Source organism: Hemibagrus wyckioides, linkage group LG12 (genome assembly GCF_019097595.1).
Source record: "Hemibagrus wyckioides isolate EC202008001 linkage group LG12, SWU_Hwy_1.0, whole genome shotgun sequence".
NCBI lineage: Eukaryota > Metazoa > Chordata > Actinopteri > Siluriformes > Bagridae > Hemibagrus > Hemibagrus wyckioides.
This window is the reverse complement of record NC_080721.1, coordinates 10,586,915-10,612,500: the sequence shown is the minus strand read 5'-3', so window position 1 is coordinate 10,612,500 and position 25,586 is coordinate 10,586,915. Positions and strand designations below refer to the sequence as shown.

Sequence of the window (25,586 nt, the reverse complement as noted above, 5' to 3'; positions counted from 1 at the left end):
ACTCTAATTCATCAAAAAGATGTTCTATGGGGTTGAGGTCAGGAGTCTATGCAAGTTCCTCCACTCCAAACTCACTCATCCATGTTTTTATGGACCTTGCTTTGGTCACTGGTGTGCAGTCATGTTGGAACAGGAAGGGGTCATCCCCAAACTGTTCCCACAAAGTTGGGAGCATGAAATTGTCCAAAATGTCTTGGTAAGCTGAAGCATTAAGAGTTCCTTTCACTGGAACCAAGGGGCCGAGCCCAACCTCAGAAAGACAACACCTGAATTCAATGATTCGGAGGGGTGTCCCAAAACTTTTGGCAATATAGTGTATTTGATTTCGCAGAGCTGATTTATTCTCAAACAGCAGTGTAGTTTTAAAGGATCTAATAACGACTGATGCGTGTCGAAATGAAGCGTATCTTAAAATGTACACCACTAAATGGTGTATTTACAGATGAGTCTCACTGTGACGATTAGGTTGGTCTACTCTCAACAAAAACTCAAAAAGCTCAGATATTCCCTGGAAATTACTCATACTGGACATTAATAATACACCTCGGTGTCTTCAACTACGAACCTGATGCTATTTCGAGTACGATGTGAAGCAGTAGCGCTTATTTTTCACAGCACTAAAACTTACACCATTTTCTGTAGCCACCTCTAACTTCACTGCACTGAGCTATAAACAGTGGTACATTATTATCAGTTTTATCAGTTAACCACAGAGAAAATTTGGCCATGTGTGGACATTATCAGCATCCGTGACGAAAGAAGGGTGGAAACAAGCGCACACACACACACACACACACACACACACACACACAAAATGTAACCATTAGGCCCATCAGTAAGACAATTCCACAATGCATTAAAAATCAAAACATCTTTAATCAAATGATGCTCAATTTACACACAAAATTATTGGCACCTCTGATCATCTGAAAAGAAAGAAGCTTAAATAACAGAGAGGATTGTGCAATCTTTTTTGTTTCTTTCATTACAAAGTGAGTTTCCAAGTTTAACCTTGAATTTAACCTCAATTTTCCTCTGAACCTAAATGCAGGCGATGAGCGAAGACGTATTTGGCGCCTGACGTTTGCTTCTTTAGTTTAGCTGAAGCGAATAGAGCTAACGAGAGAAGGAAGCCTAGCTACCGATTCTGTGTTGTGCAAATAAACAGGAAGTAAACAGTTTTAGGTAATTCCTATGATATGTCATTTTTGTCAAATAAAACATTATGAACTCAGTGTTACTGAGATAAACGGTAGTTTAAGGCAATGATGATTTAGCTTGTTGGCTACATTAACCTCATGAGCATTAGCGTCATGTTCGCTACTTTAGACCCTACATTTGGCCTAAATGAATTTTTTCTTCTTTAAAAGGTGAAACACAGCAGGCAAGATTCTTGTCCAGACAGAGAGAAAATAGTTTGGACGATGAAGAGGAAAAAGTGTCTGGGATTTCAAAAAGGCACAAACATGACGAGAAATAACGAGAAATATTCACCACAGACCAAACCCAGTAACCTACTACATAGTTACCTGTGAAACGTTTTAGACATGTTTCTAGAAGTGCAGCGTGTCAACAGCAGCAGATGTGTCACTGAAATTCTGTTGTTAAATGTATAAATATACATGCTACAGAAATGAACAGAGGTCAATAGCGCAACAAAAAAACCCCAAACAACCCTTGTACAAACTACAGAGAGTCCCAGAAGTCTCAGGAGCCAAGAACAAAACATCTGCCCCAGTCTGCCCACAGTATGTGTGATATTTGTGTGTGTGATGTGTGTGTCTGTGATGTGTCATATGTATGATGTGTGTGTTGTGAGATGTGTGTGTTTGTGAGTTTGTGTGTGTTGTGTGTATGTGTGTGATGTGTCATATGTATGATGTGTGTGTATGAGTTTGTATGTGATGTGTCATATGTATGATGTGTGTCATGTGATGTGTCATATGTATGATGTGTGTGTTTGTGAGTTTGTGTGTGTTGTGTGTATGTGTGTGATGTGTCATATGTATGATGTGTGTGTATGAGTTTGTATGTGATGTGTCATATGTATGATGTGTGTCATGTGATGTGTCATATGCATGATGTGTGTGTTTGTGAGTTTGTGTGTGTTGTGTGTATGTGTGTGATGTGTCATATGTATGATGTGTGTGTATGAGTTTGTATGTGATGTGTCATATGTATGATGTGTGTGTGTGATGTGTCATATGTATAAGTCGTGCGATGCGTCATATACATGATGTGTGTGTGATGTGTCATATGTATTATGTGCGTGTCGTATGATGTGTGATATGTGTGTCATGTATGTGTGATGTATGTATGATGTGTGTGTGATATGTGTGTGCTGTGCTTGCCATGTTTCCTGTTCCTGTAACTCCATCTCTACTGCTTCCGGATCCAACCAGGAGAGTGATTTTAATATTTTTGTCAGAAGCATTTTTAAAACCTAACTGAGAAAAATCTCTAACAGAAACTAAGCCTGAAAGCATGTGGAAGACATTTTGTCCAAAAAGGAGACTTTTGGGACATTAATAGAAGCCGCTTCAGTGAGCCAGAACAGCTTCACTGCAAACCATTAAATCATGCAGTAACAATCTGGATATATCCAAAATCATATATATACTAAAAAAAAACAACAACATATAAGATACTTTTCATCAAAACCTGGACATTAGATATCTTGTTATGATCTAATATGGCTTCTCAAGACATCTACAACAGCTTTTCTTCAATATTTTACTGTGAAGAAGATCAGGTTAAGATGTGAGCTGATCAAAAAGCAAAAAAAGGAGGTGTAGAGAGCAGAGCAAGCACGTGTTACAGCATAAGATACCCTACAGTGTGGCTTCAAGCTCAGAAATGCAAAACAAACATCAATCCTGATATCATTTTATTTACTTCTAGAAAGAGCCGGTTTCACTTGGTGCTACCTAACATCCTGAGAAATCCACCAGCATGATACTCCTGGTGATCTGGGGTTCCTGCATGTAAACTCTGAGGTTTTAGGGGGCCGATCAGGGGTCGGAGGTCACGGCTCGCACAGCACCGAGTTCTCCAGCGTGAAGTCGTAGCAGAAGTTGGCCAGGTTCTCGTTGATGTCTCGGGGCAGGTTGAAGTCGGGAAGCCGAGGCAGGCCGGCGTGCATGGCAAGGATGTGAGGCGCTAGGGTGAAGGGGATGTCTCCGAGAAGCTCCGTGTGAGCTGGGACGGCGTCCGTGTTCTCCGCTGCTGAGGTAGGAGGTGCTGGAGAGGGCTGGACGGCTTCCGGGGTTTTGTACGGTGCTGGATTGGACGGCTGAAAATGGAAAGAGGGGAATGTTGTTATCAGGAAAGTGACTCATTTTATTTATTTATTTAATAAAATCCCGACAGCCTTTTTTTCCTCCCATAAAGGCTCCAACATACACAATATTGCCAAAAGTTTTGGGACACCCCTTCACATCATTGAATTCAGGTGTTGTTTTTCAGGGGTTGGGCTCGGCCTCTTAGTTCCAGTGAAAGGAACTCTTGATGCTTCAGATTCATACCAAGACATTTTGGACAATTTCGTGCTCCCAACTTTGCGGGAACAGTTTGGGGGATGACCCCTTCCTGTTCCAACATGACTGCACACCAGTGACCAAAGCAAGGTCCATAAAGACATGGATGAGTGAACTAAGGGGCTGAGCCTAACCCCTGAATTCAATGATTTGGAGGGGTGTCCCAAAACTTTTGGTAATATAGTGTATACAGATGGCTAAACAACAGGCATTTTGTTTCCAGATGTGCATCAAGTAACGTTAAAAAAGCGGTGACAGTCTGACACAAAGCACAGATGCAGTGTTTTATTCCACTTAGACTGCAGAAATTAAAGAATGACATGCTGTTATTTTATCCATATATCATTACATTTAATGCACAAACAAACAAATGGGAAAGTCTGGGGCATTTATATCATTTTTAAAAACAATGTTAATATAAATATTTTGCAACACACCTGTTTAATACTTACTAGTTTGATAAGTAGAAAAAAAATCCAATATTTATTGAATATTTATTATTTATTTTTTATTAAAATTAAATGTTAGAGGGAATTAATATTTGAAGTAAAATAAATATTAAATATCTGTGATTTTTTTCCTGCAGAGATTCAACTATAATTAGATTTCTTCCCTATTTTCTGCTCAGTATTGAGTAATGAAATGGAAATGTACATAAGCATGTTTATAATGTGTCTTTAAACATGTCTGAGATTTTTGCACGTTGCTGTACACACTGCTTGTGCACTAGCACAATATTTAATAAAAAACTGGCCAAAAACTTATGATATCCGGTGAATCAGTTCATTTTATGTTGTAGAGATGTTAAATCTTCCAGGGCATCCCGCCAGTTATTGGCTCTGTTCCAATACTTTATTAAACATTCCCTTATCCGCTTCCCTTTCCTCTTCCCCTTCCAACGTTTTATTAACTTAAGTGGATTTAGATGAGTTCTTGGAGGCTCAAGAGATCAAGTCAACATGGCCTTAAGACTTAACAGAAGGTACCGTGTGTGATATCGGTGAAAACAAAACTGATAAGGAAGAATAAAATGGTTGATGTTACTCAAATAAAAGTAAGGTGCTTGGATGTCTTGCTTGTAATCGATCGCTTCCATCTAGCGATATCCGACAAATGATTTCATGTAATCTTAATGCAGGTTAGCATGCTAGCTATTAGAGTCTGTTCCTATCTTGCTGTTTGGTTCTGTTTTTAATAAGTGATTGTATATAAAGCTCTAAATTATTCATAGGTGATATTCACTTATTTCACAAGCTGTTTAAAAACACTGCAATGGAAAACTTCCTTAAAGACCACACCCTCCCACATGCCCCTTAACTCCACCCACGCCTCAGACGGAAACCGGTAAACCCCGAGTGCAGCCAGATCAATCTCACTCTGTACTTTGGAAAAACACGACATGAAGAAAGACAGTAATACCAGAATAAAGGGTGGAAGAGCTTCTCTATGATTCCTAGTGAAAGGGACTATCGTTTAGCTAGCAACAGTAACCATGCTAATACTGGAGCTTAAAAGTGCAAAGCCTCACTACGAAGAACAACAGGACAGCAGAGTGAAATTTTGCATGTGTTATGACCTGCTTTCAGGAAAGACTTTGCTGAATCTGTGCTAGATAGCATGCTAACTCCAGTGAGGCTTGATGAGTCAGGTTCTGGGAGCTGAGCTTTGTGTAAATGGACAGAAATGAAAAAGGGAAGAGGAAATGAATATAAATATCTTTGAAATGCTCTTAATCCTGACAATTTCTAACATGTAAAGATGTTTGATCATCACCTGTCATGGATTAGCAGCAAGCTATGTATCGTCCTGTCATCCTGCCTATCATCCTGTCGTCCTGCTTATTGTCCTGTTGTCCTGCCTATCGCCCTGTGGTCCTGCCTATCGCCCTGTGGTCCTGCCTATCGCCCTGTGGTCCTGCCTATCGCCCTGTGGTCCTGCCTATCGCCCTGTGGTCCTGTCTATCATCCTGTCGCCCTGCCTATCGCCCTGTGGTCCTGTCTATCGCCCTGTGGTCCTGTCTATCATCCTGTGGTCCTGTCTATCGTCCTGTGGTACTGTCTATCACCCTGTGGTCCTGTCTATCGTCCTGTCGCCCTGCCTATTGCCCTCTGGTCCTGTCTAGCGTCCTGTGGTACTGTCCATCACCCTGTGGTCCTGTCTATCGTCCTGTCGCCCTGCCTATTGCCCTCTGGTCCTGTCTATCGTCCTGTGGTACTGTCTATCACCTTGTGGTCCTGTCTATCGTCCTGTCGCCCTGCCTATTGCCCTCTGGTCCTGTCTAGCGTCCTGTGGTCCTGCCTATCATCCTGTTGCCCTGCCTATCGCCCTGTGGTCCTGTCTATCGTCCTGTCGCCGTGCCTATCATCCTGTTGCCCTGCCTATCATCCTGTGGTCCTGTCTATCATCCTGTTGCCGTGCCTATTGTCCGGTCACCCCGCCTATCCTCCTGCCTATCGTCCGGTCGCCCTCCCTATCGTTCTATAGTCCTGTCGATTGTCCTGTTGTCCTGCTTATCATCCTGCCTATTGTCCTACCTATCGTCCTATCGTTCTGTCATCCAGCCAATTGTCCTTTAGTCCTGCCTATCGTCCTGTCACCCTGCCTATCGTCCTGTTGCCCTGCCATAACATAATGTCCAAGTCTTAGAGGACGTCTTGCTAAAAACAGCACTGACATCCAGAACGACACGCATATAATCAGTTCCCTGCTGTATTTTGACGTCTAACTGTGTTAATGGATGTGGAGCCCTGATGCAGCTCTTCTTCATGTAATTAAGGGCTGACATGAAACTAAACACAGACAAGATGTTACAGGAAATGTTCACAGTGCACACAAGCAGCGATTATTCTTGTTCTTCCAAAACATCATACTACAGTGTGTGTATGTGTGTGTGTCACTCTAAGTTCTACTCAGGTGGTTTCACACGTTTGCACACATTTGCTGTGGTCTGAATCTGAGTGTGATTGCTCCCCTCACAGCCTCGGTCTGGTTTCAGTCTCACTCGATTCTAGCAAACCCCAATGCATTTGTTTTTATCTTACATCAACACAAACGCTCATGCAGAACACGACCGCATCGACTCTTTTGACCGTATACGTCGACCGTATTTTTGCTTTGTATTTCTTTTGGTGCTATTACGCGCAGTACAGTGCCTCACCTCGGCTCTTCCGTGTCCCGAGTACGAGTCGCGTTCACATTCGGAGAAAAAACCGATCTCACACCACCTCCTGCAGCTAGTGTCGGGTTCAGTACCATGCTGCGCTTCATGCATCATCTGACAGCTTTGGCATTTCTGATGCATCACGTGAGCCATCATCTGTTTCAGTCTAAACTACCAGTGAGACAGCCTAACACTAATAACACAAACTGAATACTGACTGATATGGAGAGGTTTTCTGTGAGGAGATTTTTTAAAGGAGTCTCCAGTGTCAGAGCTCTGTAACGTCTTTGCTTAGTAACGTGACAAGCTTTTTAACTTCATGAGAGGGAGAAAAGAGAAGTCGGTGAGGGAAGGACTGTTTACAGCTACTATAATGTAAGTGAAAACAGGAAGTAGCTTGTTTTGCAGCCATTCCTCATAAGAACAGACAAAAACAGTAGGACGTGCCGTCGCTGTGGTTAAGTGTAGCTCCACTTCAAAAACTTAAATAATCAAGAAGCAGAAAATCTACAAAATGAGAAATAAGATTTAGTTTTTTGTTTTAATAAATTATTTGATTTTATTGATGAAAAAGATCTAAAAATATTATATATATATATATATATATATATATATATATATATATATATATATATACACATATATATATAGATATATATTTTTTTTTTTTTTTTTTTTTTTTTTTTTTTTAAATATTATAATGTAGTGACAGCCATAATTAGGTAATTCATGATTGTAATAAACAAATAAATGAAAAAAAAAAGAAAAAAAAAAACTTATAAAAGATCTATATTTATTTTACAAGAGATTTCACATATTAAAAATGTAGTTAAAAATTCTTTGGAAAGAAAATTAAGCAACAAATGTATAATGTTACAGAAAAAAATAAATAAAATGAATAAAAAATAAATAAAATGTTTTATAAAATACTAGTACTACTACTACTACTAATAATAATAAAAAATAATAATAATAGTAAGTGTTCTATGTATGAAATAAAGGATTTATCTGCTCTCAGAGTGTGTGGGTGAGCTGCTCACCTAACTCAGGTTAAAAGTGTCAAAAGTGGCTTTGATTATTTTTCCTCTTTCTCACACATACGATCTGTTCTGGTTAGTGCCACGCTGCCAAGCAACCACACACACTTCAGCCTCAGTCTGCCCCTCACACGCAATCACACACACACACACACATCTGCTCTGCAGTGTCTTGGCTGCCATTAAAACCTTATAATTTGCACAATCCAGACAAAACCCCCTGCAGTATAAAAGCACAAAGCAAGTGACTGGCTCTTTTACATCAACCATATGGCCTTTGGCACGGCGCACTGAAAACGGTGCCATGTGACTCCTGCTGATTTCGGGTCTGTAACTGGGCACCTGCTGCCCACACAGCAGAACCAACACGGCCTTTTCTCTCTTTCACTTTCATCCAGTGTGTGTGTGTGTGCGTGTGTGTGTGTGTGTACGGACCTGATCTGGGAGACGTTATGGCCGGGTCTCGTGGCTGAACTAATTTCTTTATTACAAAAATCTGATCAGATGAAATCACTTCTTTAGCCCTTTTATTTAAAAAAGTGAGTGAGTGAAAAGTGAGTGATGAGTGGAGTAGTGTCATCATAAAGAAAAAAAAAAAACGCTCACCCATTGCACTCATAACATCTTGATAAGAAACACTTTCGTTTATGTAAGAGGATCATTCCGTATCAGCTCAGTTTGGGATGCCATAAAATAAATTTTACAGCTTTCCGACACCGTAACTCGAGTCGGGCTTACTGAGGAACTTCAGTGAACTTTGGTAATAAATCGAGAGGTAATAAAAATTTGCAGCGGAGTACACAAAGTTTCCAGAGAAACAGGACGTTTCAGATAAAAGTCCTTCATTAGCTGTGTAGGCGAAGTGCTTCTGAGGCTGTAGGAGGTGAAACCAGTGGATTTAAATAGCAGTTAGAAATTTTACGACCTCTATAATTTTCACTGCCGCTACATTACTGGAGTTTTCACTGTGTCTGGATGTAGTGAGTGTATTATAGGGAGGAATCTGGGGAAAAAATTGGATTATACTTGTTTTGTGTACATGTACACAAAACGGCTAAAAATATTAACGCTATGCCTTCGCATGATACCAATACCAGTGTAAATAACATTGTGTGTGTCTGAAATCATTTACAGTGACAGTACCTACCGCATTCGATTCGGCTCCTACTGCATTCAATTTGACTCCTACCACATTCAATTCAGCTCCTACCGCATTTGATTCAGCTCCTAATGTATTCACTTCAGCTCCTACCGCATTCGATTTGGTTCCTACTGAATTCAATCTGACTCCTACTGCATTCGATTCAGCTCATACCACATTCGATTCATCTCATACCACATTCGATTCAGCTCGTACCGCATTCGATTCAGCTCGTACCGCATTCATTTCAGCTCGTACCGCATTCGTTTCAGCTCGTACCGCATTCGTTTCAGCTCGTACCGCATTCGTTTCAGTTTCTTCTGCATTTGATTCGGGTCATACCGCATTCAATTAAGCACCTGTTCCATTCGATTCGCTTCCTACGGTGTTAAATTAAATTCCTACCACCTATTCACTTCCTATCAACTTCAATTCAGTTCCTACCACATTTGATTCAGTACCCACTGCATTCGTTTCAAGTTCGTACCACATTCGATTCAGTTCCTTTTTGCGTTTGATTCGGGTCATACCACAGTCTAGTCAGTTCCTACCACAACTGACTCAATACCTACTGCATTTGATTCAACGGTACAAGCCTACATGTCAACAACCACAAAATGCTAAACCTGGTAAATAAACAAAAACAAATCTGAATCATTAACATTGTTAACTACATTTTAACTTATTATTAACATTTTCAACTACAAAAGCATCCTTGTGAGTTTTGCTATATGAAACAATACAATTTTTGCCTTCTGTTTTAGGAGCAACACTAATAGCATATGTTTACACTGTTTTGTACAAAATAAAAAGCTCATCAATATTACAATTCTAATGTAGGAAGTCAACAAGTATTATTTTCACATGCGATCATCTATAAGCCCATGAGATTAGGGATATGAAATATTTCAAATCCTTAAAATATGAATTGTATAAATATGAGGACGCAATAACGAGACAAAAAACAGGGAGATATTTGCACATCATACTCATATATTTCTAAAAAGATATCAGCTTTTTCGTTTATATGCAGAAAGACTGAGTTTGTTCTGAAAGAGACGACATACAGCCATTCATTGCCTTTGACACACACACACACACACACACACACGCAACTCACCATAGACGGCTGTACAATGACGTTGGTGGTGAATTGCGCTGTGTTTCTGGTTTGTCGTTTCGCTCCCTGCTCCTCAGCCGTCTCTCCTGAGGAACAAAAGACGAGAAGGTTCATCAGAGCAAATATCAAAATCCAGAACTTCTCCTGTAGGTCTGCTTCACGTTTTTTAAGTGTGGTGCAGGTTTTTGCACAGAACGCTACAAAACACCTCGCTGCACGCTAGCTCAAAGTTGAACTTCCGCTGTTCCCGCTGCTAGCCTTATTAGCCCAGGGCACTGTTCAGTACGTTCTTGCGCGGTGTCGTCCGTCCTCTTGCTGTGTAGCAGCCTGTAGCTAGCGGGGCTGATTGCTTTTCCTCGTTACACCGCATGCGGCCAGACATACGCAGTGAGGGATCGCTAATTGGACAGTGTCGCTTTTGACACGGGAAAGCTAGATTGTCTTCCATGCCCCATTTCGCTCTCCTGATTCCAGATGGCTGTCACTTCACTGGGATTCCAACTCACCCAAGTCTAGACGCTTTTCTGTTGCGTCATTCGGGAATCTTCTTAGCGTTCGTGAAAAAAAAACACACCAGGAAACACTCATACATTTCCGTGACCAAAACCAAGATGAGACAAAGTAGGAGAAAAATCAGACAGGATATTTGAAAAGACAGAGAAGAGATATTTTGGGGGTTTTTATGTAAATTACTGAGTTTGTATTATAGCTAATGTCATGGTCATGTGACCTTAAATGCTTAAAGGTGATAATGATGATAATCCTCATATAATAAAGAGCCAATCATCTTAAATTATAATCTGATGTACGTACAGAGATCGTTTATCCTGTGTACTTCTTTAAGTTCAAAATCAAATCCTAACGAACGAAGTCCAACAGCTTTCCCATGTCAGGAGGTTTACGGCATTACAATCGACACACCCCAGACGCACACACAAACTCCTTAAACCATCACTCTAACGTTATTGTTGAGCGCAACACCCAATAAATCCTGGCTGTGCTTCCAGAAACGGTTCATTCTGCGAGGTCAGAAACAGACGAGCTGCTTATTCCGGCCTTCTTGTTTTTCGGCTCGGCTTTTCCCAGACAGACCCCTTTCCCTAGAGGCTTCTGTCACACTGACTCACAAACCCACCGCAATTATCCCAGCGTTTGATCTCAGAGCAAGCCCTTCACAGCAGCAAGTCTCCCAAGACTCCGTTGTCCATGGCTGCAGAAACGGACAAAAAGCTCGACGGAGGACACGCACACCCACGTGTCTCCCATGAGCTCGGGACAGGCGCTTAACAATGCTCCGAGGTGAAGCTGAGGATTCGGAACGAGACGCCAGGTGGCTGGAAAAGATGGAAATGGACAAGGAAATACAACAAACATAAACTGACTTGAAGTCTGATTTTTTGGGGAGAAATCCAAATCTCGAGTCTTGTCAATTTTTAAATTAAATTATAAAAATATTCACATTAGATAAATATATAGTTCACATGTGTATATAAAGTGACATTATTTTTAAACAAAATTTTTGTAGGGCTTTTTATTCCAATCTGTGTGAGTCATATATTTTGTAAAATGAACATTTCTGGGAATCGCTTAATTATTTATTTCCAGTCCCTTCCGGTTTTTGCCCAAAAAGCTTGCCTTTGCTGCATTTTTTGGCTAAAAATACTTAAATTGATGAAATCATAAGCACAGGATTCTTCTTTGAAACTCCTAGCGGTGAAGACGTGCTAATAATAAGAGCTGTACCCATGTAAATGAAACATGAACATGAAACACTCCTCAACCCAAATGTACAGAAAATCTGTGTTGATTTTAAAAACACTACAAGCTCCTCTGAATATAGCGGAGTTGTGTTAATTTGCTGGTTTATATTACATGCGCTGAAGCGGTTCAGTAAGACCGAGAGTACAGGGTAAGCGAGATAAAATCAGATAAAGCCTTCAGAAGAAACACAGCTGCTCCTGACTTTCGATGCACTGTGCGGTTAGGAGAGCATCTGCTCTTGAACTTGTCATGAACACACACCTCTCGGAATGTTATACAGAGTGTTTTCTGCTGATCTCTCCTTCATCACGTCGGCGTGAGAGAGACTGGAGCCAGTTAGAAGAGCATACATTACATCCAGCATCCTGCGTATGTTATAAACACAACACACTGAGAGAAATCACATTACAGCTTGGGTTTAAAGTGATGCTCATACTGAGAACTCCCACATCAATACCCCGGCTCAGATACGTCTTACATCAACACGCCTGAATATATTCTATATCCACAGACACGCCCACAGACACGCCCACAGACTGTAGGTGTGAGTTACTTGCCTTTCGCTGCCTTCACCTTGATGAACATAGCGGAGAAGGATGCAGCAGAACCCATGTCACCACTGACCTTCTGGAAAGAGCTCGCAGTAAAAATCCGAAATCTATACACAATAAGCTGAATTCTACTCGGAACTCTGTTCTCTACTGAGATACTCTAATCTATTCTGAAAAACTCTAATCTATCACAACTCTATTCTGTTCTCTTCTGATAAAACTAATCTATCACAGCTCTATTCTATTCTCTTCTGATAAAACTCTAATCTATCACAGCTCTATTCTATTCTGATAAAACTCTGATCTATTACGACTCTATTCTATTCTGATAAAACTCTGATCTATTACAACTCTATTCTATTCTGATAAAACTGATCTATTACAACTCTATCCTATACTGATAAAACTAAAATCTATCACAAGTCTATTCTATTCTGATAAAACTAAAATCTATCACAGCTCTATTCTATTCTGATAAAACTCTGATCTATTACAACTCTATTCTATTCTGATAAAACTCTGATCTATTACAACTCTATCCTATACTGATAAAACTAAAATCTATCACAAGTCTATTCTATTCTGATAAAACTAAAATCTATCACAGCTCTATTCTATTCTGATAAAACTAAAATCTATCACAGCTCTATCCTATACTGATAAAACTAAAATCTATCACAGCTCTATTCTATTCTGATAAAACTCTGATCTATTACAACTCTATTCTATTCTGATAAAACTCTGATCTATTACAACTCTATTCTATTCTGATAAAACTCTGATCTATTACAACTCTATCCTATACTGATAAAACTAAAATCTATCACAAGTCTATTCTATTCTGATAAAACTAAAATCTATCACAGCTCTATTCTATTCTGATAAAACTCTGATCTATTACAACTCTATTCTATTCTGATAAAACTCTGATCTATTACAACTCTATTCTATTCTGATAAAACTCTGATCTATTACAACTCTATTCTATTCTGATAAAACTCTGATCTATTACAACTCTATCCTATACTGATAAAACTAAAATCTATCACAAGTCTATTCTATTCTGATAAAACTAAAATCTATCACAGCTCTATTCTATTCTGATAAAACTCTGATCTATTACAACTCTATCCTACACTGATAAAACTAAAATCTATCACAAGTCTATTCTATTCTGATAAAACTGATCTATTACAACTCTATCCTATACTGATAAAACTAAAATCTATCACAAGTCTATTCTATTCTGATAAAACTGATCTATTACAACTCTATCCTATACTGATAAAACTAAAATCTATCACAAGTCTATTCTATTCTGATAAAACTCAGGTCTATTACAACTCTAGAATTTCACTTACAATTCTATTATCTGCTCTTCTATTCGGATACAACTCTAATCTATTTCAACTCTATTCTATTCTCTTTTGATAAAACTGTTCTATTACAACTCTACTGTATCCTATTCTGATAAACCTCTGATCGATTACAACTCTATTCTATTCTCTGCTATTCTATTCTGATAAAACTCTGGTCTATTACATCTCTATTCTATTTGCTGCTATTCTATTCAGATAAAACTATTACAACTCTATTCTATTCTCAGCTATTCTATTCTGATACAACTCTGATCTATTTCAAATCTATTCTATTCTCTGCTATTCTATCCTGATTTTAAAAAAACCTCTGGCAAAACGGAACATTTCTATTCTGATCTCGTGTTCTATTATATTCGATCGGATTCTATTCTATTTTAATAAAACTATTATTTTAATACTTTATACCATTCTGCAAAAAACCCTGGATTCTATTCTATTTTGAGAAAACATTATCCTTCTCTTCTATTTTAAAGTATTCTGATATAACTCTTCTATTCTAATCACCTGTGAGAAAACCACTCTCCATTCTCATTAAATTCTATTCTGATTAACAAAAACTAAACCACTATTCTATTCCGACAAAACTCTATTCTACACAAAATTCTGTTCAAAACCTTTCTATTCTTAAAACTCTATCCTATTACTTTCTATTCTGAAAGCTTTATTCTATTTTAATACAAGTTTCCAATTCTGATTAAATGCCTCAGTTTAAAAACTACATTCTATTCTGATAACTCTATCCTAATTAAAACCCCTCTATTCTATTCGGTTCTATTCCGGTAATGCGTCCTGCATCACACAAAGTGCTATCTTTTCAGCTTGCTCCAGCACACACGCCTGACACGCAATGGAAAAACATTAGACCCTGGAGTACGGCGTCGTCTGCAGAGGCACGGGTGGAAGTGTTTGCGCACACAGTCAGTCATTTCGCCTTTGCGGAAGGTGAATCCGCCCAATCACCAAGACGACGATCCGATCCATGTCTGATTCAGGCGCGGAAGTTCAGAGTAAAGCTGAGGGATTAGCGCCAGAGCGAACACAATAACGTGAAACCTGAGCCTCACTCTGTAGATATGATTCAGAGCTTTGGCGTTCAGAGAAACTGCCGTCTTCATTTTCATTTCAACAGACCAGGCATGGAAAAATGCAGTTACAATATTTCATAAGATCAGATTTCAGAAGCTGAGGGAAGGAAGGAAATTCGGGCTGGTCACATATTGCATGAAAACAGGCTCTTCGAGAGCAAGTGCAGAAAACAAAAGAAATGCAACGTGTCGTGTTTCACATCCAAGTTTCTACAACAAAAGTGAGTAACCAACGCCTTCCAACGGTAAATCACTGGCTCACAAGTAAACATGACAGACCTGTTAACTTATAACATTGGCTAGCGAACTCTTTCTACAGCACACTGTCATCACAGTAAAATCACATCGGTGTTACGCTGACCAACTGTCATTTTTAGACACATTTCAAAAAGGAGCGTATCAACATTTCTAGTGACTCTTTTTGAGCATGGATTAGTGACTGACCGGCTCTGGATAAGGCTCTCCAGCTCACACCTCACCTGCTGGTTATACAACAGAGCTCATGGTTCACCTGACTCACCACCAGTATGTGGAGCCACCGACTGATCCCTGTTCCAAATGACCAATCCCATATCAATTTGTTCCAAATGACCAATCCCATATCAATTTGTTCCAAATGACCAATCCCTAAGCATTTTTGTTCCAAATGACCAATCCCTAAGCATTTTTGTTCCAAATGACCAATCCCAGATATTTTTTTTCTTCAAAATGACCAATCCCAGATCGTTTATTTCTAAATGAACAATCCCTGATCACTTTTGTTCCAAATGACCAATCCTAAATCATTTTTATTCCAAATGACCAATCCTAAATCATTTTTATTCCAAATGACCAATCTCATATAACCTTTGTTCCAAATGACCAATCCTGTATCACTTTTGTTCCAAATGACCAATCCTGTATCACTTTTGTTCCAAATGACCAATCCTGTATCACTTTTGTTCCAAATGACCAATCCCTGATCACTCTGATGACTAATCTCTGATTACACTGATTCGCTACAGTGAATCATCTCTCTCCACCTATCCCTATCTTCTGCATCCTCAACACTTGCACCCACTAGCTTCATATCCTCATTTATTCCATCCATATACCTCCTCTTTGGCCTTCCTCTTTGTCTCCTGCCTCTCAGCTCCATGTCCAACATTCTCCTAGCAATATACTCACTCTCCCTCCTCTGGACTTGTCCAAACCATCTTAATCTGGCCTCCCTATCTTTGTCCCCCAAACGTCCAATATGAGCTGTCCCTCTGATGTACTGGTTCCTAATCCTGTCCAACCTTGTCACTCCCAAAGAGAACCTCAACATCTTCAGCTCTGCTACCTCCAGCTCTGACTCTGTCTCTGTGACTCTAAACCATACAGCATGGCCGGTCTCACCACTGTCCTGTACACCTTCCCCATGATTCTCGCCGATATTTTTCTATCACGCAGAACTCCCAACACCTTTCTCCACCCATTCCAACCTGCCTGCACTCGCTTCTTTACCTCTTTCCCACACTCTCCATTACTCTGGACTGTTGACCCCAAGTACTTAAACCTTCTTCACCTCTTCACCCTGTAATCTTACTGTTCCACTTCCCTCCCTTTCATTCACACACATGTACTCAGTCTTACTACCACTGACTCTCATTCCTCCCTTCTAACCCTCTTCTTGGTGATATTTTTTTTTTAAATAAATAAAGTAAATAAAGTAACGACAGTGAATTATTTCATCCTTTAACACACAACTGTAATTAACACAAAAGTTTTTCGACTCATTATTAAATCTCTTATTAAAGCTGCTTTTTTTACTCACCAATAATGACAAATCCGTCAGTCTCTCTCTCGGGGACTGAGGACTTCTTAGAGTCCTTCCGAAGTCCAAAGAAATTAAACATCTTGCTGCATCAGAACAATGAAAGTTAAACTAAAATCTTACTCAAGAACAAAGAAATCCATTTCTACTGAAAACAATGTTAGATACAATAAGGAGACCAGGCGTGGTGACGTCATATGTAAATAGTTAGCTTAGCTACTTAGCTTTAACTTACCGTGACTTTTTTTTTTGTTATTTCTAACAGATTAAAAAAAATCACAGCAGCAGAAATAACACGCAATATACCAATTTATCCTAATTACACCATCATTTCGTCATGTTTTGTCTAAATGATCAGCGCGTGAGCGAAGTTGTCCGTTTGACAGCTCAAGTTTTTTGTTTCAAAATGTCACACTGAATGATACTGCGCATGCGCGAACTTATCACGAGTGGCTTTTTTTTTACAATCCGAGTGGAAACTAAAGAGATCCAACGATGGTTCCACTCGAGCATGTAATGTACACACACACACACACACACACACACATAAATAAATATATATATATAATACTCTCCAAATGTATACTTAAACCTTCGGTGTAATTATATGTTTGTTTGTTATTCAGTTTATTCAGCAGGTTTTACTCAAAAGAACCTGTTTATCGCCACACATTAATTCCCCAGTAGGTTAAATCTACCTTTTAAGAGTGATAATAAACATATCTAATCAACATTAAACGTTTTCTTGGACGTTTGCCGAAAGAAATCTTAAACTAATTACAAATATATTGTTTTGCTACGGATTTTCAGTTGTATTAAAATAACTGATGGTATTTATTTTTCATTCTTTCTTTTATTCTAATGTTACTGTATCTAAATATTGTAATCTTTATGATCAAATGGTTTATCATATATATATATATATATATATATATATATATATATATATATATATATATATATATATATATATATATATATATGTATATATTTACACCTTATTTTCTCTTGTGCCTTTACGTTTCTAGTATTTAGTATATTTTATTTTATTATATTTGTTATATTTTTGTTACATTTTGTACCCTTAAATCCTAGTATTTAATATTGTTTTGTCATTCATTCATTCATTCATTCATTCATTCATTTATTTATTTATTTATTTATTTATTTCATTACCTTATTACCTATGTTTGTGGATACTGCCGGAAGTTGTAACTTTCCCATTGGGATAAATAAAGTATCTATCTATCTATCTATCTATCTATCTATCTATCTATCTATCTATCTATCTATCTATCTATCCATCCATCCATCCATCCATCCATCCATCCATCCATCCATCCATCCATCCATTCATCCATCTACCAGTAGTATTGGAACGAGAAACACGGTCTCACTTTATTACGGAAGTTAAAAGGTGACGGACAATACAGAAGTAGACGCTGCAGTCCAAAGGAAATACGTCATCACAAGTGTGTTTTTCGCGCGGTTTGACTTCTACAACAAGCCGGAATTCCGCAGCAAACACATTTAAAGGTTAAACCATAAAGCGTATAAAATGTCGGGTGTGTTCGAGTCTCCAAAAACCAGAATAAACGCCTCGATGCTTTCTCAGCACGTGAGCCGGCCAGTGAGCTTCATAGGACGCGTGGAAAAGGTAAAGAGAAGGCAGGGCAGCGCGCGCACTCAGCGCGAGCCATGCACTCACACTGTGACATAAATATAAATAACTCAGAGAAGATGCTGCAAGAAAAATAAATAAATAAATAAATAATCAGGCCTGGTTGTTATTGCTAAAAATGAATGAATTTCTGTTGCTGAAAGTTGAACTCTAATATTTATCTCATTTTTTGTTACAGTTTTGTCGCTACACAGGCAGTGACGTCACCAAAAACCAATAAATAAATAAATAAATACATAAACACACACACACCTTTTATAGTTAAACTCTGTTCTAATAAATAATGATCAGGAATGAAATGAAATCTAAAAACAGTTTATTTTTAAGCCTACATTGTCTTCATGCAAGTTTAGTAGAATTTTATTTATTTATTTTAAATAAAATGTTTATTTATATATTTTATATATTTTTATTTATTTACTCTTAATTTGTTTTTAAGTTGTCAATTTTTGCTTTAAAAATATGATTTTAATATTTTTATTTTTATTAGTTCAAATGATCTGTCAAACAAAAATATATCTATGTTGTAAAATATATACATATAAGACATATAATACATATAATGGCTTGTTGGAGCCATATATATATATATGGCTCCAACAAGCCAGAGAACGGCATCCACAGATAAGACACGCGTTAAAAGCACATCCTTCTTCATTATACTCTGTAACTAAATCATTTTTAAGTTTTTAAAAGTAAACCGTTTAATGTAGAAACTCGTCTTTTTCTTTCACAGGTCCATCCAAGCGGTAAATCATTCACGCTGACGGATGGAGAGGGAAAGAACGCGTCTGTGGAGCTGAGTAACCCGGTACGTGATCTTCACCTTCTCTCTCACTCACTCACACACACACACACAGGAGCACCAGATCTGTGTTGTATATTTTATCTAGTGTTTAAAGGGCAACTACTTTCTTTTACTGAATTATTTAATAACTAATTAAAAAATCTCCCTTTTCCTCCTCTCCCAGCTGGAAGAAGAGCTGAGCGGAATAGTGGAGGTCGTGGGCATGGTGTCGAATAAAGGCACCATCATGGCTGTGGCGTACAACATGCTCAGGGACGAAAAAGGAATTTCATTTGGTGAGTGCATCACATAACTGATCATTACAGACTCCAGAGCCAGAGCCAGCCGGACACCTGCACATGAATTCATTTATCTGTCATTTAGATTTCTGTTGTATTAATATTCATGTTGTTCTGGAAACTTTTGTAAGGGAATGTTTTTATTTCTCCTTAAAATAAAGCCCTGTTATGTTTTTGTAAGATTTAGGAATGTAATATGACTCTTTTGTTTTTCCTCTCTGCAGATTTGGAGCTGTATAACGAGGCCCTGAAAGTCATTCACGATTTCCCACAGCATTACCCATTCGAGGTGTCGTTGAGCGGATAAACTTCACATGGTTAAACACGAGCAGATAAATAATAACAACATCCTTTGCTGCTTTTTTTTGTCTCTGTGATTTCCCCCCTTCTTTTATTGTGTACGTAATATTTGCTTTGTAAATAATCTGAAGCTGTTGAAAGCCGTTGTGAGAGACTGTGAGTGAGTTTTTGGTTTTGATTTGTAATGTTAAGCTCCACTGAATCGAATTAAAGCCTCTCTGAATTGAATTCAAGCTCCACTGAGTCAGACTAAAGATTCACCTTGAGTTAACATCATTGAGTCGAGCTAATACGTTACTGAATCAAATGAAATATTCACTGAATCAAATTGAAGATTCACCAAATCACACTGAAGCTTCACTGAGTCACATTTAATGATTCACTGAATCAAATTGAAGATTCACCAAATCACACTGAAGCTTCACTGAGTCAAAATTGAAGATTCACTGAATCAAATAGAAGATTCACTGATTCAAATTTAAGGATTCACTGAATCAAATTGAAGATTACCAAATCACACTGAAGCTTCACTGAGTCAAAGTTGAAGATTCACTGAATCAAATTGAATGTTCACTGGTTTAAACTGAAGATTCACCAAATCACACTGAAGCTTCACTGAGTCACATTTAATGATTCACTGAATCAAATTGAAGATTCACCAAATCACACTGAAGCTTCACTGAGTCAAAATTGAAGATTCACTGAATCAAATAGAAGATTCACTGAGTAAAATTTAAGGATTCATTGAGTCAAATTGAAGATTCACTGATTCAAATTGAAGATTCACTGAGTCAAATTTAAGGATTCACTGAATCAAATTGAAGATTCACCAAATCACACTGAAGCTTCACTGAATCAAATTGAATGTTCACTGATTCAATTTGAAGATTCACTGAGTCAAGTTTAAGGATTCACTGAGTCAAATTGAAGATTCACTGATTCAAATTGAAGATTCACCAAGTCACATTGAAGATTCACTGAATCAGACTAAAGCTTTGCCTAGATGAATCAAATTGATGCACTAATTTGCATCAGGAAAACATCAAATCAAAACTAAATTCACTCTGTCATCATTTTCTTACTCGTTCTTCTATTACTTATTCAGTGTTACCCCAGTTGACTGTGTATCCTTAGAGTTCACTGTCCAGTGTCCTCCAATAAGGAATAGATAACAGGGTCAGAAATATTTATCAGTACATCATTAACATGACGTCATTTCTCTGTCTGTTATTGTGGATAACGTTTTGTTTCTATTGGGTCCAGACTGATTACAACGAACATGATGAGGGATATCACCCTGCCTTACCTTGCCTCTAACTGATATTTACATAACCTTTAACATGAAATAAATTCAAAATGATGACATACACTAACACCATGCAGCCTGTAGATGGCGACATACACAAAACATCTCCGAGACAGAATCATGAACTAAAAGCCACCGTTTTATCCCAAAGACTAAATAATTCTCATAATCAGAGACTAAATAAAGTTTAAAGTAAATAAACAGGAAGTTTCACCTCATATCTGAGCTTCACTTTCCTGTAGCACTGACTTGTGCCTAATTTGACACTTTTCCTTTTGTTTTTTGAGTCATTTTAAAAGCAAGGAAAATATTTCAACATGATTGTGAAAATATTTCAACATGATTGTGAAAATATTTCAACATGATTGTGAAAATATTTCAGCATGATTGTGTCACTTTTATCATTTCTATGTTTATCGCCATTCATTTGTCCTACTCAGGGTTTGGGAAATTGTCTTTGAGAAACAGAAAAGCATAAATTCCCTCATCCTGACGTCCTGTGGTACTGGAGATCTCCTTTCAGCATATGAATATCTGTATACTATTCTTCTTTTAAATAAATTTTGCTTATTTATAAAAACACTGTTTATCATTAGTCGTAACTTGTAAACATCCAGGTCCTTCCTATCTGTCTGTCTGTCACAATCCTACTGTATAGACCCGAGACTTGCCTTAGAGCAGGAATTATTTTCCAGAGCTGCTGTGATGGAAAATGAATCAACAGCTTCTGGCCAATCAGAGTGGAGAATTCAACACTGAAAATGTCAAAGGATCCAGATGACATCACTGTGTGACTGAGTGATGTTTTTATAACCAACATTACACTTTGGCCTAATATATCACACTTACAAACACTAAAAAGTCAAATCGTTAAAATGTCACTTCTGGAACTAAACTTGTAAACCTTTTCTTCGCTAGAGGGCAAAACTCAAGAGGGCTCCAGACTTTATGCCACTGAAATGAGCAACACCTCAGCCATATTTATGTCCTGAACCTGAGCTGGTGTGATGCCATTCTCAGGTTGATTTTGTTCCCAGTGTTGGATTAATAAGATATACACCAACCAGGCATAACATTATGACCACCTGCCTAATATTGTGTTGGTCCCCCTTTTGCTGCCAGAACAGCCCTGACCCGTCCTGCACTGTGTATCCTGACACCTTTCTATCAGAACCAGCATTAACGTCTTCAGCAGTTTGAGCAACAGTAGCTCGTCTGTTGGATCGGTCCAGCATTCACTCCCCACGTGCATCAATGAGCCTTGACCGCCCATGACCCTGTGCAAATCTTTTCCAACATGTTTGCTGAGTCGCCAATATGCTGGGATTTTGCCACAAAGCTCAGCATCATGTCAACATAAACTTCTCCCATCTGAATTATGACTCTTTCCTTCAGAGTTACTCTTGACCTCTTGTTTTTTGCTGTGCTTCCTTTTCAATATTCTGAGCCATTTTTGTGAAGATTAATTACTTTAACTCCGAATTAAGCATTCAGGTTAGGACTTCTACCACCCTGGACATTCTACAGTCTCGCATCTGAGAATCCTGAGGACCAAAACAGGCGGAGATTCTACACTCACGCAATCCGGTTACTGAACATGGACACGAAAGTGTGAGGGTGATGGAAAAGTGTAAATGTTGTATAACTGATGTAGCGAGCAAGTAGAATGTAGACCTGTGCCGTGGTCAGAACAGAGGGTGCGGCTAAACAAAGGTCAGCTGATAGTGTAGGAATGAAGAAAGAAAAAATAAAAGTACAATAAAACTGTAACATTTTTTTACTCTTGCTCATGCCTTCCAGTGTGCTACTTTCTCAAGACTTCCACGTCCTCGCTCACACACACACACACACACACACACACACACACTGTTTGCTTTGCAATTTCTATTGTTCTGTATATTTACATTTTCCATAGACTTCTATATTTGACTACAAGTTTATTCTATTTTATTATATGTCTCATCTTTAATTCTATTCTATTCATTTATTGTTCATTGTTTCACTGTGGGGAAAAGTAGCTAAGGAAAACCATTTACTACGTCACATGATGCATGTGACAAATACAGACCCATAATCCCTGAGCCTTAAATAATTCTGTTATGCAGTACATAGTAATAAAATATTTAATTTAAAGTCTGTTTTGTATTTTTTGTGCAGAATCTTTACAAAATGGTTCATAATATCGAAAAGGAACCACAAATGTGCCTAGAGGAAGCCTGAAACAAACAAACAAAAAAGAGGGCAAGATTATCTCTAAAGAAATTCAGATAGAGGGGAAAACAATGCTAGGCATTGTGGCAAGAAAAAAGAAGGATGGCTCAGCAAACATGTAGTCTCTATTAGACTCGAAACAAAGCACTAATCCAACACCGCGAATGAAATCAACCTGAAAACGCCATCATCTCAGTGAAGCATGGTGATGGTAGCATTTAATGTGTTTAATAATCAGGGACTGGGAAGATTTGGGATGCAGGGAAATACACAGCAATACCAGGATAGTAGAAAATCTATTCCAGTCTACAAGAGACTGAAAATGGTGGCAAAGGTGGTTCTACCAGGTACCGGGGGTGAATACCTATACAACCAAGAAATGCTTGGTTTTTTAATCATAATGAATACTAGGGGTCTGTTATGCCTTTCTCACATTTTGTTCATTCGACAGAATTCATTTTTAACATTAGGTTTTAACAGAAGAATGACAGAAGAGTCGACTCTCTCAGTAAAGCTGAAGAAGCTGAAAACGCTCATTCCACCAAAGATAGGGGTCAGGACCCAAACATAGCCGTATTTTGCTCCACCTGTCATCTTTTCCTTCTTTATCATTTCTTCCAGGTAAAAATGTTTTAGGAAGATTGACATGGTAAAGATTCAGATTCTCCATAAATTCCACAGAAAGGCAACCCAGGGCGTATTCTCCTCCGGCAAACTGCAGCTCTGGAAGTTCAGCAGTTCAGCGTAGTGAAGTTGAGAACAGACATGAAAAGCGGCTTCATCGGTTTTATTTCCTGGAGCTCTTACACCGGAGAGCACGGGGGTTCGTTCAACTCAGAAACCTCTCATTTGTTCAACATGCCAGAGAGTAATAAAGAGGAGATCTCCCAACACACATTTCACCTGAATGGCTGAGAGATTTTAATGTATTTCTTGTATAGGAAACCTGTCAGGAAAACGAGGAATATTTATTGTATTAAATGAACACACTATCTTTCTGTGTTTGTGTTGCTGTATCAGCTTATTGTGGGACAAAATCTCCAGAGAAGTCTAGATCCTGTGTGGTCCGGATTTCAGAAATCTCACTGGTTTAAACAAGCTGTGGATCTACCTTTCTGGGGCAATATACACTTCTTAGCTTATTACAACAGTTTGTTTGCTTCCAAATATATATGATTTTAACAAATTAAAATTGGACTGCAACATCTAAATTAATTTTAATTAAAGAACCCTAACCTTAGCTCTGTGATTTTATATGGATCATATAATAATTTTTGCAAAAATATATTATGTATTCTGCTGCCACATGATACCTCAAAGTCTGACCAACACCTGATATGTAAATAAATTTTGGTTTCATGTTGCCTTCCACCTACCTACCTACCTTCCTAACTACAAACATAACCTACCTATCCCCCCAATACTACCACACCCACCTGCCCTGCCAGGCTTATCACACACCCAGTTGCCCCATCCCCTCCCTCCCTCCCTCCCAGCCTGGGCTGCTTTCCCAGCCTACCCTGTCCACTCATCCCACACGACTTCACATCCTTTCCTGTCCACCTTCACCCACCTCTTCCCTCACCCCAGCCTGTCACAAAAGCACAACTCACATTTTAACAGAAAATGAGAAGAAAAACCAGAGCAAATAACTTTCAGAACAAAAATTATGGATCATTATAACATGTTATGGAAATATTCCTAATCCTATAAATACGCATAAAACATGCAGGCTACATTCAAGCTTTTTCAATTCACCCTCATTATGTGGAAAAAAAAAACTTTTTAGTATAGAAATATATTTTTTATTTATTTATTTTATTTTATTTTTTTTACAAGTTTTTTCTGTTATAGACTTAGTGACTGTCTCTCACTTGTAAATTTTTAAGATCACAAATCAGTACTAAACTCATCGTGACATAATATTTCCTTTCAGTTAATTCATTTCTTTTACCGTCTTCGGCAACGTAAAAAGTGCTGCAGTATGTAATAATTATAAAGAAATTATAAAGCGTATGTAATTAAATAGTAATTTATGAGACAAATGCGATAAAGAGCTTGCGAGTGTTGGTACCTCCATCATGTCTGGACCTGCAGCATGGCAGCTGTCTGGCTTCAGGCCACTTCTTATCTCTCCTGTCAGAAACACACTACTGTCCATCACCAGGAGAAGGGCAGGAACCCGACCCGTGCCGCACACGCTGTCTTATTTAGTTTGCGCTACAGACCCCACAGTTACCAGGCCATTGTTTTGTTGTTGTCAGATCAAGAAAGAGAAAGAAATCCTCATCTTCTTATGAGGATTCATATCTTGGATCTTCATCTGCACCAGGTGATTTATCATACAGCCTGATGGATTTACTTCTTTTTTCCTCCCAGATGTTTTTGATGGAATTAGAACAGCGTCATACACTAGGCAGACAACCACTGTATA

The 25,586-nt window shown here is 38.4% G+C and overlaps 2 protein-coding genes across 3 annotated transcripts; one reads left to right on the top strand and one right to left on the bottom strand.

The window, feature by feature from the left end:
• Positions 1–856: 856 nt before the first annotated feature.
• On the bottom strand, positions 857–16,997 carry umad1 (UBAP1-MVB12-associated (UMA) domain containing 1). 2 transcript variants are annotated; one of them, XM_058405002.1, is made up of 4 exons: positions 16,804–16,997; positions 16,569–16,654; positions 9,995–10,080; positions 857–3,292 (listed from the first exon to the last, which is right to left on the bottom strand). In XM_058405002.1, exons 2-4 carry the CDS (start codon positions 16,648–16,650, stop codon positions 3,026–3,028), a joined length of 435 nt encoding a protein of 144 aa, XP_058260985.1. In that variant the 5' UTR covers positions 16,651–16,654; positions 16,804–16,997; the 3' UTR covers positions 857–3,025. The 2 variants fall into 2 exon arrangements, with proteins under 2 accessions (XP_058260985.1, XP_058260986.1); XM_058405003.1 differs by lacking the exons at positions 16,569–16,654; positions 16,804–16,997 and adding an exon at positions 12,313–12,836.
• Positions 16,998–18,020: 1,023 nt separating this feature from the next.
• Positions 18,021–21,333, top strand: rpa3 (replication protein A3). The gene is made up of 4 exons (XM_058405295.1): positions 18,021–18,225; positions 18,986–19,060; positions 19,221–19,332; positions 19,560–21,333. Exons 1-4 carry the CDS (start codon positions 18,127–18,129, stop codon positions 19,640–19,642), a joined length of 369 nt encoding a protein of 122 aa, XP_058261278.1. The 5' UTR covers positions 18,021–18,126; the 3' UTR covers positions 19,643–21,333.
• Positions 21,334–25,586: the final 4,253 nt, after the last annotated feature.